Source organism: Desmodus rotundus, chromosome 12, assembly GCF_022682495.2.
Source record: "Desmodus rotundus isolate HL8 chromosome 12, HLdesRot8A.1, whole genome shotgun sequence".
NCBI lineage: Eukaryota > Metazoa > Chordata > Mammalia > Chiroptera > Phyllostomidae > Desmodus > Desmodus rotundus.
The window spans coordinates 33307857-33327304 of record NC_071398.1 but is presented as its reverse complement, the minus strand read 5'-3'; the positions used below and the strand labels follow the sequence as shown (position 1 = coordinate 33327304).

The following is a 19448-nucleotide window of genomic DNA, read 5'->3' as shown; positions in this document are numbered from 1 at the left end:
CCCTGGAAGAGAAGGAAGCCGATCTGTGAGTTGTCTGGGTCCGAGGGAGGACACAAAATCCATAACCTTGGAGCCCGTCATCTACACTCCTGGGTAGGTCCTTGCATGGGGTGGGACACCTGGAATCTTAGGGGGGCGGGGGCTTAGCTCCCACAAGGGAGTTCCGGAGCTGCTACACAGTGCGCAGAGCTGCCAAGCTATTGTCCCGGCTGGGAAGGCGGGGCTGGCGTGGGGCGGGGCTGGCGGCGCCGGCGCAGCCGGGGGGGCGGTGGGAGGAGGAGGCGGCGGTGGTGGCGCTGGGAGCTTCTGTCACCGCTGGGGCCGGGCAGGGCAGGGCGGGAGTGTTGGGGACGTGAGGGCGCGAGAACCCAGACATGGGGCACCTCAGCCCCGCCACTCGAGGTCTGCGCTGCCGCCGGGGCCTGCCGCCGCTGCTGCTGTTGCTGCCACTATTGCTGCTGCTTCTGCGCGCGCAGCTCGCCGTCGGGAGCCTGGCCGGTGGGAGCCAAGGCGCGGCCGAGGTGAGGTCCGGCCGGGTCCTTGGGGATGGGGGAAAGGGCGGGACCCGGCCTCCGGACCCTGATGCGGACATGTCTAGAGCTGAAAGTGCAGTCTTTCCAGCCAGGTGGCCGGCTCCCAGGCGCCCCTAACAGAACGAGGCATTCACGAACCCAGGAGTCTAGGCCCCAGCTTCCCATCATGTGTCGTCCCAGCCTCCTCCTGCCTCCCTCAGACCCTCTTGACCTAAGTGACTCAGCCCCAGCCCCTTCCCACCTGAACATAGGACCCACCAAGCAGTAAGACATTTAGATCCACGAACCGGGGTCCCTTTGCATCCTCTGGACCCATATGAGGGCCCCGCAGCCTCCTATGACCCAGGAGTCTAGGCTTCCAGCCACCACTCCCCTGACTCAGGAGGTAGCTCTCCAGCCCTCAAGGGCCTTGGTGTCCAGGCCTGCAGGGCCCTGAAGCCAGGACATGTCTGTCATCTTTGCCCCCAAGAATGAGAGCCAAAGCTAGAGATGGAGGGAGAAGGGCCAGAACGCTAAGGTTCTGGCCCACCTCCCCAGAGATTCAGGTTTAACCCCTTCCAGCTCAAGTGCGGCTGCGCCAGGGTGCAGGTGGAGCTTGTCTCCACCACAAAAAGGCCGCGAGACTCCTGGGGGACTCGAGTCGCCATAGCAACAGGGGAGCTGGGGCTCCTGGCTTAGTAGGAGCTGTATCCCAGGAAACCGTACCTATACCGAGGCGGGTGCGCTGTGCTTGGTGGAGGGGGCTGGTTCTGGGGTTTAAACATCTGGGTCCCAGGGAGCAAAGCACCGAGGAATCAGCCTGCCAAGGTTCCTCGGGCCCTCACTGACCCTTTCGCCCACACACGCAGGCCTCCGGGTCGGCACAGGTGGCTGGACTATGCGGGCGCCTAACCCTTCATCTGGACCTGCGCACTGGCCGCTGGGAACCAGACGCGCAGCGCTCGCGACGCTGTCTCCGGGACCAGCAACGCGTGCTAGAGTACTGCAGACAGGTGGGCGGGACCTACTGAGAGGGTCGTGAAAGCTAGTCCCAGATGCTGGGGAATTGCCCTAGGGAAGCTAGACTTTCAAAAGGTCGGGAGACCAAGAGGGATCTAAGAGGGCTGGGAAGCTGGGGGACGTGGCCGGAGGGGAAGTTAGAATAGGGCAGGACCTGTTACTGACAAACTAGGTCACGAAACAAAAAAAAAAAAAAAAAAGAAAGAAAGAAAAGAAAAGAAAAAACAGAGAAACTAGGTTAGGAAAGAGGAGAACTTTGCACAAAAACCTTCTAAGGAACGTATCCACCCGGTGAAAGTGTGGGATCCCTAAACAGTAGGTGTATAGGTGTTGCGTGGCCAAAGGGGGGGGGGGTCTTTGACAAAAATTCCTAAGGGGCCAGTAAGATAGGAAAAGCGGTGGAGCCCAATGAGAGTGGAAAGCTAGGAGGTGTGCCTATGAAAAGGAAGGGAAGGGACACTTACTGAGAGGCAAAACAGGGTAAGAGGCGAGGCTTAAATGTTGGTAGAACCTGTGGAGAAATGAACCTGATTGGGGAAGGGGGAAAAGGTAACTAGAAAAGAGGTGGGCTTGGCAGAATTGAGTTTATGGGCATAATGGAGGGACCTTTGTAAAGAAACTGGCCAAAGGGGAGGGGCCTAAGGATGGCAGGGCTTTTAGGGGAGAGTTGCTAGGGGGTGTGGCCAGTGGTCATCCTGGTCTTAGATATCTAAGACCGGTTCTGTGGAGAAGCAGGGCCTGAAGAGGAGAATTCCTTAGGAACACCGGAGCCTTGAAAAGGGACATGGCCAATAGAGAAGTGTGGCTGGTAGGGGCGGGGCAGTGGGTTGATCGCTCCACCTGGTGTCCCCAGATGTACCCGGAGCTGCAGATTGCACGTGTGGAACAGGCAACACAGGCCATCCCCATGGAGCGCTGGTGCGGGGGTGCCCGGGGTGGCCGCTGTGCCCACTCTCACCACCAGGTTGTGCCTTTCCTCTGCCTGCGTGAGTCACAGGCGTGGGGGAGGGAAATGAGGGTGGAGTTTCCTGAGGGGAGAGATTCTGGGCCCAGGTCTTAAGGCTCACATTAGGGAGTTAGATGCCTGGGTCCTGACTGGTGCAGAGAATCCTCTGAAGTTAAGAAGTCTGGATTCTGAGGAGGGTGAGGCTAGTGGCTGTGGAAGGGTCTCACTCTGGTGCCCCCATTCCCCAGCAGGTGAATTTGTGAGTGAGGCCCTGTTGGTACCTGAAGGCTGCCGGTTCTTGCACCAGGAGCGCATGGACCAGTGTGAGAGTTCAACCCAGAGGCATGAGGAAGCACAGGAGGTCAGGACCCTGGCCCATCCATTCTCAACCCCCAGGACCCAGGATTCCAGTCTCCCAATACCCCCTTCCTTCAGAACCCAAGAGTCTGGACCTCAGCCCCCTCTTCCAATCAGGACAGAACCAGGAATCCAGGCTCCCAGCCCCATCAGCCTTCAAGATTCAGGCATCCAGGCCCCTCCTTTATCCTCTCTTACCCCACAATTCTGGACCCACTCACTCTTCCCACAGGCCTGCAGCTCCCAGGGCCTCATCCTGCATGGCTCGGGCATGCTTTTGCCCTGTGGCATGGATCGGTTCCGAGGTGTGGAGTATGTGTGCTGCCCCCCTCCAGTGACCCCTGACCCGTCTGGGACAGAAATTGGGTGAGTGGGAGGGAATCTTCCATGCCCATCCCAAGGCTTCTGAGGCAGGAAGTGGAAGCCTAGGGGCCTGGGCCCGTGTTCTCATTGCCTTGGGTCTTCTAATTCCTCAGTGACCCCTCCACCCGGTCCTGGCCCCTCGGGGGCAGAGTAGAGGGGGATGAGGACGAGAAAGAGGAGGAATCCTTCCTACAGCCGGTAGACGATTACTTTGTGGAGCCCCTACAGGCTGAAGAGGAAGGCGAGGAGGAAAGAGTTCCACCTTCAAGTTCCCATCCCCCTGCAGTGGTCAGCAAAGGTGAGGCCATTTCTGAATCCCTAGTTTCCTCCACCCTGGAGAGAGGATGATTTGGGGAGCCTTGGGGTAGGAACATCTTTGAGAGGGACCTATGGGGGAGAGATCTGACTAGGGGGAATGGAAGGGATGAGAGCAGTTTTGGATAAAGTAGAGGTGGAAGGTCTGGCCTGTGAAGAATGAAAAGGGTGGTTTGGGGGTACCTGGAAGTGGAGGAGCCATTTGGTAGGTCCTAAGGATTATTTTGCATTGAAGGATGGCATAATGGATTTCTAAGCTTTTCAAGAATAGGCCCAGTCCAGAACTACATTTCCCATAATGTTAGGCAGGCAGTTATGGCTAAACCACACATGGTGGTTCCCAGTGCACTCTAGAAAATGTAGTTCTCTGGGTAGAAAAGGTGACCTGGAGATGGGCTTCAGGCTGATCCCCTGATTCCTGGCACGGCAGTGACTCCCACCCCGAGGCCCACAGATGGCGTGGATGTGTACTTTGGTGCGCCTGGCGAGATCAGTGAGCACGAGGGTTTCCTGCGGGCCAAGATGGACCTGGAGGAGCGAAGGATGCGCCAGATTAACGAGGTGATGATACTGAGGGTCCTAGGATCCCCCACAATGTAGAGCTCTCTAACTACCAGGAAATTTCACAGGGACAAGCGGGACTATTTCCAAATGCTCCCCAAACCTCTATCAACCCTTAGCCCTCAACTGCACCACCCCTACAATGACCAGGGATTTCTCACCCATAGAATCCTGTTGAGATGCCACCAGATTCTAAGGAAATTCCAGTGCATGGTACTCTTCCATCTTAAATTTCTTCTGAGTATTCTCTCTTGGGAACCCAAAAACCAGTGGGACTTAAGGGATCTGGAGCCTCCAAAGTCTTGAAGAAGGATTTGGGACCTCACTGGGTGGAACAGGGTGGATTCTAGAATCCTGAAATCTCCTCTGCCCCCAGGTGATGCGTGAATGGGCCATGGCAGACAACCAGTCCAAGAATTTGCCTAAAGCTGACAGACAGGCCCTGAATGAGGTAGGACAACCTGCAGCTGGCCCTGCTCACTCGTGCCTGTCCACTATCTGGGGCACATCCAGTCTTAGCTGGGCTCAGGCCTTGTCCCAGTCTCATCCAGTACCACCCGTTCCTGCTTATATCAGCCTCTCTTGGCCCCACCCCACCATTTAGCTCCTCTCCTCTTGGCCTAAATCAGACCTGACATTGTTGTCCTCCTCAGATTGGCCATGTTTTGCCCTGTCTTAACTTGATTCTTACCTCTAAGAACTGGCTCTGGAGTCCTCTCCCAAGCTGGGCCCCCTGCAGATACAGTGAGGTCCTCTCAGCCTCTCTTTGATGCATTCCTGTCCCTGTTAGGCCATGCACCTGACTTTGGTCCTTCCCCTCTAATCTCACTTTTACTCAATCCCTCCTCAGTAGGCCCAGCCTCATGTTTCTCCATCCCACCTCTCTCAACCTCATTTTAGTGCAGCCCTACCCCCTATAATCCCCACTCCAGTTAGCGCATTCCCTGACTTACCCCTCATCCCCACCCCACCTTAGTAGCCTCATTTGGGCACAAGTCTGTCTCCAGTTTGCCCTTCCCAGGCCTAGAGCTCTACCTTTACTACAATACTCGCTTCCTTTCACCTTAACACAGGCCAGCTCTGTTCCTAGATTGTTCCTACAGAATACAGTGTATACTGCCAGCTTAGCTCCTAGTAGGTCTGGTTCTGCCCTATATCCCTACCCCTTCCAGTCAGTGTCCTGTGATGTAGTCAAACCCCCAAGTTGACTCTGCCCAGACCTAGACCCACTGCACCCTGTTTGGCCCTACTGCCCTGCCCTTCCAGAATGCCATTGACCCAGGCTTTCACCCATCTTCACCTCTCCTGATCTTGTGTCCACCCCCCTGATAGCACTTCCAGTCCATTCTGCAGACGCTGGAGGAACAGGTGTCTGGTGAGCGACAGCGCCTGGTGGAGACCCATGCCACCCGAGTCATTGCCCTTATCAACGACCAGCGCCGGGCTGCCTTGGAAGGTTTCCTGGCAGCACTTCAGGGAGATCCGCCTCAGGTGTGGGAGCTGTGGGGGCAGAGGGCAGAGGGTGAAAAGGGCTGCGGCAGGCCTGGGCAGTCTTCATTCCTTCCACAGCCAGAGCGTGTCCTGCTGGCCCTGAGGCGCTACCTGCGTGCAGAGCAGAAGGAGCAAAGGCACACTCTGCGACATTACCAGCATGTGGCTGCCGTGGAGCCTGAGAAGGCCCAGCAGATGAGCTTCCAGGTGTTCAGATACTTCCAGTTCTCAAATACACTTTGCTATCTCTCAGACTCCAGTCTCTTGGACCCCATACCTCAGACTCTTTTCATGTCTCTCATACCCTCTTTCTGTCTCTTGAACCTCCTTCCTCTCTTTGGTACCCCTCTTTTGTGCCTTGGACACTTTTCACTCCCTTGGATTCCTACTTCCTGACCCTGGAACACTGCCCCCACCCCCCACCCCCACCTCCTGTGTCTTTGACATCTTTCTTGTTTCTCAGAACCCCCCTCCTGTGCCTTGAACCCTGTTCCTGTCCTTTAATTCTTCTTTCTCCCTAACCCCATTTGTTTTCCCTGGAATCCTTGTGCTGTGCCTTCAGATCCTAATCCCTATTTCTTGGATGTTCTCTTCCTGAACTCCAAGTCTTGCCCTTGAACCATATCATCTCTACATGACACTCCAATCCTACTTCCTTTTCTGGAACCCCTTCAAACCTCACTTTCTGTTCCTCAGATCCTATTTTCTGCCTCTCCTACCACTTGCCTCCATTTCCTATCATCTATACCATATTCCTTGTACACTATATTTACCATGTCTCCTGTGCTGTACTTTTCCTAGTAACTACCCATTTCCTTATGCCTTACTTTCTTTCCTAAGCCTCTCACTTCCTATCTTCTGTACACCTTTTCCTTTTCTTTGTATTCTGCTTCTCCTCCTCCAATTTCCTTCTTCCTGTAGCCCAATTCCTGGCCCTTGTACCTTCCTTCCTATCAATTGTATGTGCTACTTTTCATTGAGCCCTATTGCCCTTCCTTCACCATCCTTCACCATCCTTCACCCTGCCTCAGTCTCCCTATCTCTAGCCTACATCACCCAGTTCATTCTTCATACTCACTCCCCCACAGGTACAAACCCATCTTCAAGTAATTGAGGAAAGGATGAATCAGAGCCTGGGGCTGCTTGACCAGAACCCCCACCTGGCTCAGGAGCTACGGCCCCAGATCCGTGAGTACATATGTCCTTGCTTCCCGTTCCACGTCTCTAAGGGCAGATCCTAACTCCCAATCTTTGACTGCCCCCCCCACTTTAGTTACCTATTCCTGTGGAACAAACACCGGAACTTACTGGCTTAAATCAAGCATCTTCTTTGCTCATGATCCTGGCCTGGATTCTGCTGGGTGCTTCTTCTGCTGGTCTTGCCAGTAGTCACACATGCAGCTAGCAGATTAGAGAGGGGCTGGGACTTTGGCACAACTGGGCCTCACTACCTCTCCATGTAGACTCAGGCCTCTCTTCTCCAGGGAGTCCCTCCGTGTTGTTTCTCCAGCAGGGTGCCTGGACTTCCTACATTGTGGTTTAGCCTCCCCAAAAATGAAAGTGGAAGCTGCCAAGTCTTAAGACATGGGCCCACATTCTATTGATTAAAGCAAGTCACAAACCCAGTTCAAATCCAAAGGGAGGAGCCTACACAAGAGCACGAATACCAGAAGGTGTGACCCCAGATCTATTGTGACTTCATCTGCGTCTCCCACACCGAATCCTGATTCACCTGCTCTTCAAAGAGGCCATTCTCTTGCAACTTCAACCTCTATCCTCTCTGCCAGGGGTGCCTCCAGCCAGCTCCCCTTTCCCAGATCATGCTTATGACTACCCCCAATCACTTTACTGTTAAGATGTCATCCATTCATCCAGTTTGGTTTTTTTTTGTGGAGTCCCTATGCTCAGGACCTCAACTACCTTTCTGCATGTTCCCCTCAGAGGAACTCCTCCACTCTGAACACCTGAGTCCCAATGAATTGGAATTCCCTGCTCCTGGGAGCAGCAGTGAAGACAACAGAGAGCTGCAGCCTCTGGATTCCAAGGATGGTGAGTTAACCCAAATATAGTTAATCTCAGATTTTGGGAGACAGGCCCCCAACCTAATTTCTAATGCCACAAAGTCTAGGGGTGTCTCAGCTACCACAGCAAGTGGGAGAGGATGGGGAGGAATGTCTAAGGTTACGAGTCCTCTGTAGGATCCTTGGTCCTCCTGCCTTGGACCCTGGGAGGGAATTTCTCCATATTTCCTTCAATGAAGCTCTCCTCTCTTCACTGTTCCCCATGCCTTCTCTGGCTGCCAGCAGACACCCCCATGGCCCTTCCAAAAGGTAAGTATCTCACAGAGTAGACACCCACCACGAAATCTCAATGAGTCTCCGAGCCCAAAATGGAATTGGGAACCCCAAGCCTCCTGGGGTGGAGTCTGGTGCCCCTCTGACCCCCTCCTCAGGCGGGGGCAGCACCACTCTGGACTCTCAGGAATGAGCTAGGACTTGGGGGGTAGGGTCCACAGAACAAGATGCTGCACCCCCTGGGAAAGAGAAGCTGTCCCCCCTGGAACAGTATGAGCAGAAGGTAAGTTAGTCAGCCCTGTGGGCTCCTGAGGAAGCCCTGGGGATGGGGCTTGACTCGAAGGTCTGAAGGAGGAGGGTGCTGGGATTTGGATTCCTTGGCTAAGGGAAGAGGTACTGAGAACATGGGCTTCAGGATCCTAGGGGAGATGAGGGCTGGGAATTACCCTCTCTGACACTAGGGGAGGAGGTGGCTGGGTCCCAGAGGTCTGGCTCTCTTGATACCTCCTGCTCCCCCAGGTGAATGCGTCTGTTCCAAGGGGTTTTCCTTCCCATTCATCGGAGATTCAGAGAGATGAGCTGGTAAGAGGAGGAATGTTTTGGGTACCTAGAGGGAGAGGTCAGAGGTCAGAGCCTAGGCTGTGACTTCCAAAGCCACACTAGGCCCTGGTAAGCCTCAAAGATGACCCCTGCCTCATCTTCTCTCTCTGCAGGCACCAGCCGGGACAGGGGTGTCCCGAGAGGCCGTGTCTGGTTTGCTGATCTTGGGAGCAGGTGGGGGCTCCCTCATCATTCTCTCAGTGCTGCTCTTGCGCAGGAAGAAACCCTACGGGGCTATCAGCCATGGAGTGGTGGAGGTGAGAGACATAAAGATATGGGGAGGGGTTCCAGAGCCTGGGCATGGAGGGACTGTAATATCTGTGGTCAGGTCCCTGTGCCCCACTATCCCTCCCCTGTTCCTGCTGCAGGTAGACCCCATGCTGACCCTAGAGGAGCAGCAGCTGCGTGAACTGCAGCATCATGGCTATGAGAACCCCACTTACCGCTTCCTGGAGGAACGACCCTGAACCAGCCCCCCTTCACCCCTTTGGCTGAATCCAGACCTTTCCCCTTCCTGGAACCCCAGAGCCCCAACTCCCAGACTGGGAAAGGGGTCTTGAAAAAGTTCATTTCACACCCTTATGAGGGGGTTAGAAATTCTTATTTCCCCTTTCCAATTCCAAATCCCATCCCTAAGATATCCCCAGGTATTCCCAGCTGCCTCCCTGCTTGGGACCTCCTCACCTTAATTTATTTTGTAAGTTAATTTATTGTTCTTTAATGTGACCACCAGCTTGGTCCCGGGAATTCACCCTCCCACACGTTGCCCACTAACATCCCAATAAAGTCCTCTTTCCCACCAAGCCATCCGCATATTTCTTGGGGAATCAGTGAGTAATTGTAGCTCCGCTGTTGTGCATCCCTGACCAGGGATCATTAAATCTGGGGCTGGGGAGGGGGGCTCAGAGTCCTAGGATAGGCTCTTTGTGCCCACTCCGGAGCTTCCCTTGATGCTCAATAGAATACTGGGTCCCAGGGTAAACCCAGGAGGCTGGGCTCTGGCAAGTTTCCCCTGCCTCCTAGTTTCTGATACATAGTCATACACACAGCATCCACCTCCAACCTATGAGCCCGGTGAGGGTGTGGGTCTTTTTTTTTTTTTAACTATTTTATTTTATTAATTTAAATTTAATTTAATTTTAAATCTTCCCCAAGGATGCATTTATTGGTTTTAGAGGGAAAGGAAGGGGGAGAGAGAGGGAGAGAGAGAGAGCAAGAGAGAAACATTGACGTGAAAGAGTAGCATCGACTGGTTGCCTCCCACACGTGCCAGGGGAATCCAGAACCTAAGTATGTGCCCTGACTGTGAATTGAATCCACGACCTTTCAGTACACAGGATGACACTCCAACTGAGGGCTTAGGAATCTTGAACTGCTCTTCCCCTTTCCAAGTCTTCATAACTTCTTGGGGAGACTATAGGGAATCCCCTTACGGTGTGGGAATTCCAGTCACATGTCCTGGAGAGGGTTATGTGATATCTGCAAGTGTCTATTGGAATTTATACGCTCACATGTCCCATTTTGTGACATGTTGTAGCTATCCCTCTACATATGTTGTTTCCTGTCACAAGAGGGTTGGTAAGAGGATTAAAAGAGTTTGTATCTGTGGAGACATTAGAACTGTGCCTGCCACTTTGCAAGTATTTGTTGAATAAATTTTAAAATGGTATGGCAACAAACAAACACTCATATGACATCCACCCTGTGCCAGGAATTGCCCTAAGGGCTTTATCTGTATTGGCACACTCATCATTACTTATACCCATGCAGTAGCTACTATGACTATCCTCATTCATAGATGAGAAAATGGAGGCAAGGAGAAGTTATATCACTTTTCTAAGATCACCACTTAGGAAAGGTTGGAAAAACCTGGCTCCAGCACCCATACTTTTGGCAATTTGCTAATCTACTGTCTAATAGTCTGTGGCTGTCCCATAGGGTATTCGATATGTGCACTGCAAAACTCCAATTGATACCATTCACCTCTTAGATACTATAGACTTGCATTTTTACCACAACTTACCAGCAGATGGCAGTAATGTGCCATGTTCCAATGCAGCATAACCCTTCTGACAGATGTCTTAGGGAGAGGGCACCTATTTCTAATTATCCCAAAGGACCTATGAATTCACAGCAGCTCTTCATTATTATACATTACATATATATAACGTATGCTATATAGCATTGCATACATTGTGTGTGTGTGTGTGTGTGTGTGTAAATGCCAGTCCAGAATATTAAATATAGACCTGGTAGGTATTGGAAGAAAGATAACTACATGATGCAAATTGGATACAATGCCCAGCTTCATCAAAGAACCCAGTTTGCAATATCATTCTGATACACTGGTTATACCTTCAGTTATCCTTAGACAACTCTAACAGAAATCTATGACTAGCACACAAGCAGGAGAAAAAACTGCTTTTGTGGATTGACAGTTAAAGGTGAGCAACTGGCAAAGAGCAGGTAAGGAGCTCCAATTAGGTGGGATAGGAAATGAAAGCCCATTTTGCTCATTATGCTCAGTGCCTGAATCCCTCGTTGTATTTACATTTTAATGGCAATTCTTAGAATAATGAATTTAAAAATACTGTTATTATTGAAATAGCAGCAGGAAAAATAATTTTGCTATTGTTCATTTGATGCTCTTGTGTCCCTAAGCTATCCTTCTTTTCCTATTGAAAATGATTTGATAATTCTTTTTAATAATGCAAAATTTCTCAGAGACATTTTATCATTTTAGTGATATGTGTGTTCATACATGTCAGGACATACATCTTATATATCAACAGAATCTGAGATGCCATCAGCAATAGGAAATACCATTATTTTATGTACCACAATGGGAAAAAATGCAGAAATTAAAATATGCCACATGATTGATTATAAGATAAATTCCAATTGAGTTCTTCTTAGAATCAATGAAATACAATATATTCTTAGGAATTCTTCATGGGTCAGCTGCCACTTTGTAAGTACTCAGAAGAGCACATGTACACTGGTACAGGACAGTCCCTGATAACCCCACCTCCCAATGTTCATGCCCTTGTGTAGTGCCCCTCATCCCTCTAATTCTGGGCTTGCTTACGTGACTGGCTTTGACCCATAGCATACGTGATGCAAGCAGGGGCTTGTTCTCTTGGAACACTCCCTTGTGGAGCCGCCATATAAAAAGATCCACCTACCCTCCTGGAGAAAACATACGGAGAGAGAGATATCTGGCCCATTCCCAGGGGTTCCAGCCATCTCAGCTGAGCTACCAGACATACATGGGAAGTTGTCCAGCACAATCAGGCCTCCACTTGACTGCAGCCACATGAATGATCAAAGCAAGATAACAGAACTGCCCAGCTGAGCCCAGCCAAGATTGCAGAATCATGGACAAGTAAGTGGTGTTCATTTTAAGCCTCATGTTTTGGGGTAGAAACACTGACACATACGTGCTCGATTTGTTGTCCACAAGAGGCTCCAGCTCCAAGCAGTGGGGGGCTATGGTGTGTCCAAAGGCTTTCTGGGGAGTGATTGTCAGCAGCATGGCAGCACTCCAGGTCTCTCCCCTTGAAGTTACAAGTTGGATGGCTATAATTCAACAAAGGATTCCCTGCTGAACACACAAACACGTCTGAGGGATACATACATTGAGGCATCTGAAGGCGGGCATATGGGAGTACACAGGGGAGACAAGATGGAGGGAGGACAGAGATGGAAGTTGAAAACACAGTCTGGCACTGTCTGCAGCCCCAGCAGATGAGATAGCAGTGAAGGATTGGGGTGCAACCCCCACTGGGAAAACTGAAGGGGCAGAGAGCAATCAGGCCTGGGTGGCCAGCATACATTGAGGCTGGGCTCAGGGTCAGAGGCAGAGAAGTGGTGCAAAGGGTGGCAGTGTTCCATAACCTGCCATCACTGGACAAAGGACGCTACAGACTTGGGAACACATCCATCCTCTTGTGGCCCACCTGGCAGTAAAATTCTCACACAGCAGAAGGTGAAAAGACAGAGACAAATTTCCAGCCTAAGTAGTCTGTACTATTTGTGGTTAAACTCACTGGAAAACTCAGAGCTTCAGACATGTGAACCGCTTCCCCCTGCTTACTCTCCCCTACCCATCACAATGGAACCTGGTAAAAACAGCTGGGCCACCTCAGTCAGAGTGGCTCTGCCAGAGGCTCCTAACTACAGGAATGCAGCTCCAGGAACACACAGGCCAGGGGATCCATAGCCTGTCACATCCTACCACAGGTGTGGTGAACTGAGACATAGGTGATACGGTTGTGAAGGGGATGCCCACCCTCTTGGGGAATATGAACGTTTGCCATGGCGGAAGCCATGTCACCCCACAGATATACTAGAAACCCCAGTAGTGCAGGTAAGAGAAAATAAAAACTTGTGCTTTAGCACCACCTACTGGAAAACAAAAGAAAGACTTTTACTTATGAACCTAAATAGTTGAGGGAAACACTCAAAGATTTTTTCTTTTTTTTTTTTTTGAGAGTTATTGATTTATTTTTTTACATAAAAGAAGTCCAGAGGTTGGCAGGGCAGGGCTGCTATGGTGTCTTTGAATTCAAGGTCCTTTTTGTTCTTGTTTTTTTTATTATAATTTTTTATAAATTTTTATTTTTCAGTGGGCTGACATACAGTATTATATTAGTTTCATGTGTACAACCCAGTGATAAGACATTATATAACTTACTAAGTGATCATCCCAATAAGTTTCATACCCACCTGACACCATACATCATTATTATAATATTATTGACTGTTCCCTGTCCTATACTTTACATCCTCATGACTGTTTGGTAACTACCAATTTGTACTTCTTAATCCCTTCATCTTTTTCACTCTGCCCCAAAACTCCCTCCCATCTGGAAACCATCAAAATGTTTTGTGTATTTATGAGTCTATTTTTTCCTTTTTATTTTTAGATTAATCATTGATTGATGTTTTTATTGTCATATTATTGTTTATATTTTTATCTTTTTTTCTTCTTCTTAAAGAAAGCCCTTTAACATTTCATGTAATACTGGTTGGTGGTGGTAAACTCCTTTAGCTTTTTCTTGTTTGGGAAGCTCTTTATCTGTCCTTCAATTCTAAATGATAACTTTGATAGGTAGAACAACCTTGGTTGTAGGTCCTTTATTTTCATCACTTTGAATATTTCTTGCCAATCCCTTTCTAGCCTGCAAAGCTTCTTTTGTGAAATCAGCTGGCAGTCTTATGAGCGCTCCCTTGTAGGTAACTTTCTCTTGCTACTTTCAAGATTCTCTCTTTGTCTTTGACCTTTGCCATTTTAATTATGATGTGTCTTGGTGTGGTCCTCTTTGGTATTGTTTGGGATTCTCTGTGCTTCCTGGACTTGTATGTTTATTTCCTTCATGGTTAGGGAAGTTATCCATCATCATCATCCTAATTAAATATTATTATTATTATTTTATACTCGCTGCAGGACATGTTTTTTCCCATTGATTTTAGAGAAAAAGGAAGGAGGGAAGAAACATCAATGTGAGAGAAAAATAATGATTGGTTGTCTGTCACACAGACTCCAATCAGGGGGATTGAAACTGCAGCCTAAGTATGTACCCTGACCAGAGATCAAATCCACACCCTTTTGGTCCATGATATGATGCTACAACCAACTAAGCCACACTAGCCAGGGTCTGTCATTATTTTTTTACACAGGTTCTCAATTCCTTGCTCTCTCTTTTCTCCTTCTGACACCCCCATGATGTGAATGTTGGTACTCTTGAACTTGCCCCAGAGGCTTCTTATACTATCCTTATTTTGGGGGTTCTTTTTTCCTTTTGCTGTTCTGATTGGGTGTTTTCTGTTTTCTTATATTCCAAGTCTCTGATTTGATCTTCTGCTTCATCTACTCCATTGCTGATTCCCTGTAACATATTCTTCATTTCAGTTAATGTGTTCTTCATTTCTGACTGACTTTTTTTTTATGTTTTCTAGTTCCATTTTTATGTTTCATATCTCTTTGTTGAAGTTCTCATGAAGCTCATCTGCTCTTCCCCTAAGTTCATTGAGTATCTTTATATACAGTGTTTTGAACTCTGCATCTGATAGATTGCTTGTCCCTATTTTGTTCAGTTCTTTTCTGGAGTTTTGTTGTTCTTTCATTTGTGACACACTTGTCTCCTCAATTTGGCAGCCTCCCTGTGTTTGTTTCTATGAATTAGGTAGAGCTGCTACATCTCTCAGGCTTGGTAGAGTGGCCTTATGTAGTAGGTGTCCTGTTGGGTCCTGTTCACCTGAGTTGGGCATTCCAGGTATGTCCCTATGTGGGTTGTGTTCACGCTCCTATTGTAGATGAGCCTTGATTGCTCTTGGCACGTCAATAGGAGGGATTTACTCCAGGCCAATTGGCTGGAAGGACTGGCTGCAATCACTGTGGAGGATCAGTTGTGCATGGCCCACCCCATGGAGCAGGACTTAGTCTACCTCTTGAGTGTATTGCTTGTGGAAGTAGTTGGGTAGTACTTCACTATGGTCTGAAGATGTCCACTGAGTGTGCTCCAGGGAGTTGCAGGCCAAGAACAACCACTGCCTGTGTTCTGCCTAGGGCCCCCCAGCATAAGCTACAAAGCAATCTTCAAATTATTGCTATTTGTGCTGGGCTTAGAGGTTGCCCGGAGAGGCCAACCTGCGAACCAAGTCTCACTGCCACTTGTACCAGGCCTGGGGCCACTCAGCGAGAGGTACAGGGCATGCTAAGACTAGGAGCTGCTTGTTTGACATATTTTAGGAATGTTTAAAGTTTGACCAAGACAGGCCATTTGTATGGAAAAGCCACTGGAAACAGCTTCTATAGGCCTGAAATTTGGGTGGGTTAGAATCTCAGGAAATCACCAGGATGGGGCAAACAGTTATAGCCAGATTGATGGAGACTCAGATATTTGTGGGCTCTGTTGGGGGAGGGTTCAGAAAAGGGAAAATGGCCTTTGCCAGCACTTCTGTCTGGGAGAAAGCTTCCCCTCCAGCTCTCACCCTGATGCCAGGTGATTTAGATCTTCCCTGTACATCCCTGGATCCTTTCCAGCTGCTGTCCCAATGCTGGAGCTCAGAGCAAGTGAATCCAAGTGACCCAGAAAACACAGACACAGAAAACAGTATGGTGGTTATCAGAGAGAAAAGGGGTGGGCAGAGGTAGAAGAGGGCAAAGGAGGTATAAATGGTGACGTTAGGAGACTTGACTTGGGGTGGTGAACACACAATACAATATATAGATGATTTATGAAAATTATAGAATTGTACACCTGAAGCCTATACAACTTTATTGACCAATGTCACCACAATAAATTCAATAAATAAAAAAATTAAAAGAAAAAGAAAATCTCCAAATATAAACTTAAAGACATGGAAGACTGTGATTTAAATGACAGAGAATTCAAGACTGCAGTTCTGAAAAAAACTCAATGAGATACAAGAAAACTCAGAAAAGCAACTCAATGAGCTCAGAAATCAATGAACAAAAAGAGTACTTAACCAAAGAGATTGAAACTGTAAAAAAGAACCAGACAGAAATTCTGAAGATGAAGAATTCAATGAATGAGAGGAAAAGTAAACTAGTAAGCTTAGGAAATAGAGTAGAACAGATGGAGGCAAGAATTAGTGATATTAAAGATAGAAGTCCAGAAATGACTCAGGTGAGAGAGAAAGAATTGAGCGTAAAAAGAAATAAAAGAACTATAAGAGCTATCTGACTCCATTGGAAATAGCAATATAAGAATAATGAGGGGTGATCCAAAATAGTATTAGAGTAGATGGAAGTTATACTCACTTCCTCCCAAGTCCAAACTAGAATTACAACTAAATTGTAAAGTAATCAAACTGAATAACCAACTGAAGACTAGTTGAACAGAAGTCTTAAAATCAAGCTGACTTCTGGTCAAGATAGAGGCATAGGTAGACACATTTTGTCTCCTCACACAACCATAAGAAGGATCACAGCTAACCCCGAGACAAAAAACACCCAGAACTGGCAGAAAATCAAACTGTATAGAAGTCCAACACCAAGGATTTAAAGAAGTCATATTCATCTAGATGAGTAGGAGGGGTGAAGACAGGGAGCTGGGGTGGAGAGGGTGCATGTGGTGAGGTGGCGGTGGCAAGGCAGCCAGCAGAACAGGTGGTCTCACACTCATGCATGGTGGATAAAATCAGGAGGGATACTTTTGGAATAAGTGATCCCAGCTTTAGGCCTGACTGTGCAGCCCAGGATTCCTTAGCCAGGAAAATGAAGCCTCATAATTTCTCCCTGTAAAAACCAGTGAGGGTTGGGGTAGTGGGAGAAAGTGCTGGTCTCTAGGGAGAGGCTGTTTAAAGGGCTTACATGGTCTAGAATGAATGCAAACCCATCCACTCTGGGAACCACCACCAGGACAGCAGCTAGAAGGGCACCAGTCACGTACGAGAAGGGGGTGAAGTGACTGGAAATGGGGTGAGTGCTGAGCAAGCCTCAGTGGCATTGTCTCCTCTCTGACCCCTGCCTCACATACAGAGCCACAAAGTGGTGAAACAGGTTGCCCCGCCCTGGCAAATACCTAAGGCTCCAATAAAAACAACTTAACAGGTGTGCTAAGCCAGGGAGTCAAAGCAGCTCCACTAATAAACAGAAACAAACACAGGGAGGTTGCCAAATTGAGGAGACACAGAAATATGGTGCAAAGGAAAGAACAGTACAAAACCCTCAGAAAAGAACTAAGTGAAATGGAGATAGCAAACCTATCAGATGCAGAGGTCAAAACACTGGTGATAAGGATGCTCAGAGAACTCATTGAATACAGGAAAAGCATAAGGGAAGAAATGAAGGCTACACTAAGTGAAATAAAAGAAAAAAATTCACAGTATAACCAACAGTGAAGGCAAGGAACCCAGGGTTCAAATCAACAATTTGGAACATAAGGAAGAAATAAACAATCAACCAGAACAGAATTTAAAAAAATTCAAAAAAATGAGGAAAGAATAAGAAGACACTAGGACATCTCCAAAAGTTCCAACATCTGAATCATAGGGATGCCAGAAGGAGAAGAGGAAGAGCAAGAAATTGAAAACTTATTTTAAAAATAATGAAAGAAAACTTCCCTAATTTGGTGAATGAAATAGTCACACAAGTCCAGGAAGCACAGAGAGTCCCAAACAAGTTGCATCCAAAGAGGACTACATCAAGATACATCATAATTAAAATGCCAGAGTCTAAAGAGAAAAAGAAAATCTTAAAAGCAGCAAGAGAAAAGCAGAGAGTAACCTACAAAGGAGTTCCCAAAAGACTTTCAGCTGATTTCTCAAAAGAAATTTTGCAGGCTAGAAGGGACTGGCAAGAAGTATTCAAGTGATGAATAGCAAGGACCTACAACCAAGAGTACTCTATCCAGCAAAGCTATCATTTAGAATTGATGGGCAAATAAAGTTCTTCCCAAACAAGGCAAAGCTAAAGGAGTTCATTACCCCAAGCCCTTATTATATGCAATGTTAAAGGGACTTATTTAAGAAAAAGAAGACCAAAACTATGAACATTAAAATGACAACAGCTCCAGTTGGTGTGGCTCAGTGGATTGAGTGCCAGCCTGCAGACCAAAGGGTCGCCTGTTCTATTCCCAGTCAGGGAACATGCCTGGGTTGTGGGCCAGGTCACCAGTAGGGTAACACGCAAAAGGTAACCACACAGTAATGTTTCTCTCCCTCTCTTCCTCCCTCCCTTACCCTCTCTCTAAAAATAAATAAATAAAATCTTTAAAAAAAAGACAACATACTCACAACTATCAACAACTGAATCTTAAAAAAAAAAAAAAAACTAAGCAGACAGCTAGAACAGGAACAGATTCACAGATATAGAGATCATTTGGAGGGTTATCAGGTGGGAGAGGGGAGGAGGAGAATGGGGGAAAGGCACAGGGATTAAGAAGCATAACTGGTGCCAATGATACCTTGGTCAAGGGTTTGATCTCTGAAATATATAAAGAACTCACATGACTCTACTCCAGGAAGACAAACAACCCAATTACAAAATGGTCAAAAGACTTGAACAGACACTTCGCCAAGGAGGCCATACAGAGGGCCCAGAGACATATGAAAAGATGCTCAGCATCACTAGCCATCAGAGAGATGCAAATTAAAACCACAATGAGATCCACCGCACACTAGTGAGAATGGCCATCATAAACAAATCAACGAAAAAGTGTTGGAGAGGATGTGGAGAAAAGGGAACCCTAGTGCACTGTTGGTGGGAATGCAGACTGATGCAGCCACTGTGGAAAACAGTATGGAATTTCCTCAGAAAACTAAAAATGGAACTGCCTTTTGACTCGGCAATTCCACTGCTAGGATTATACCCTAAGAACCCTGAAACACTCATCCAAAAGAACCTATGCACCCCAATGTTCATAGCAGCACAATTTACAATAGCCAAGTACTGGAAGCAACCTAAGTGCCCATCAGCAAATGAGTGGATCAAAAAACTATAGTACATTTACACAATGGAATACTACACAGCAGAGAGAAAGAAGGAGCTCCTACCCTTTGTGACAGCTTGGGTGGAACTGGAGATCATTATGCTAAGTGAAATAAGCCAGGTGGTGAGGGAAAAATACCATATGATCTTACCTTTAACTGGAACCTAATCAACAAAAGAAAAAAAGCAAGCAAAATATAACCAGAGACATTAAAATTAAGAACAATCTGACAGTAACCAGAGGGGAGGTGGGAGGGGACAATGGAGGGAAGGGTTTTCAGGAACATCTATATAGGACACATGGACAAAACCAAGGAGGGGAGTGGAAGCAAGGGAGGGAGGTGGATTTGGCTGGGGTGGGAGGAAGTAGTGAGGGGTAAATGCAGACAACTGTAACTGAACGACAATAAAATAATTTTTTTTAAAGAAGCATAATTGGTAAGTACAAAAAGAGACAGGGGGATGCTAAGAAAAGTATAGGAAATGGAGAAGCCAAAGAATTTATATGCACAACATATGGACTAACTAAG

General features: G+C 47.9%; 1 protein-coding gene across 3 annotated transcripts; it reads left to right on the top strand.

Moving 5' to 3' along the window:
* Nucleotides 1-273: 273 nt before the first annotated feature.
* On the top strand, nucleotides 274-9256 carry APLP1 (amyloid beta precursor like protein 1). 3 transcript variants are annotated; one of them, XM_024577641.3, is made up of 17 exons: nucleotides 274-521; nucleotides 1382-1525; nucleotides 2386-2518; nucleotides 2730-2839; nucleotides 3068-3201; nucleotides 3312-3496; nucleotides 3944-4074; nucleotides 4451-4525; nucleotides 5407-5565; nucleotides 5644-5772; nucleotides 6654-6753; nucleotides 7507-7614; nucleotides 7869-7895; nucleotides 8072-8142; nucleotides 8379-8441; nucleotides 8573-8716; nucleotides 8828-9256. In XM_024577641.3, the coding sequence occupies exons 1-17, from the start codon at nucleotides 375-377 to the stop codon at nucleotides 8924-8926; spliced, it is 1959 nt and encodes a 652-aa protein (XP_024433409.1). In that variant the 5' UTR covers nucleotides 274-374; the 3' UTR covers nucleotides 8927-9256. The 3 variants fall into 3 exon arrangements, with proteins under 3 accessions (XP_024433409.1, XP_024433408.1, XP_024433407.1); XM_024577640.3 differs by having other exon boundaries at nucleotides 275-521; nucleotides 2727-2839; nucleotides 7872-7895; XM_024577639.3 differs by having other exon boundaries at nucleotides 275-521; nucleotides 2727-2839.
* Nucleotides 9257-19448: the final 10192 nt, after the last annotated feature.

Excerpts from the sequence above, each read along its gene's own strand:
- APLP1 (XM_024577639.3), top strand. The coding sequence starts at position 375 with ATGGGGCACCTCAGCCCCGCCACTCGAGGTCTGCGCTGCCGCCGGGGC. Across the intron at positions 2,519-2,726 it reads TGTGCCTTTCCTCTGCCTGC|CAGGTGAATTTGTGAGTGAG; the intron begins GTGAGTCACAGG and ends CCCATTCCCCAG. Across the intron at positions 8,717-8,827 it reads TCAGCCATGGAGTGGTGGAG|GTAGACCCCATGCTGACCCT; the intron begins GTGAGAGACATA and ends TTCCTGCTGCAG.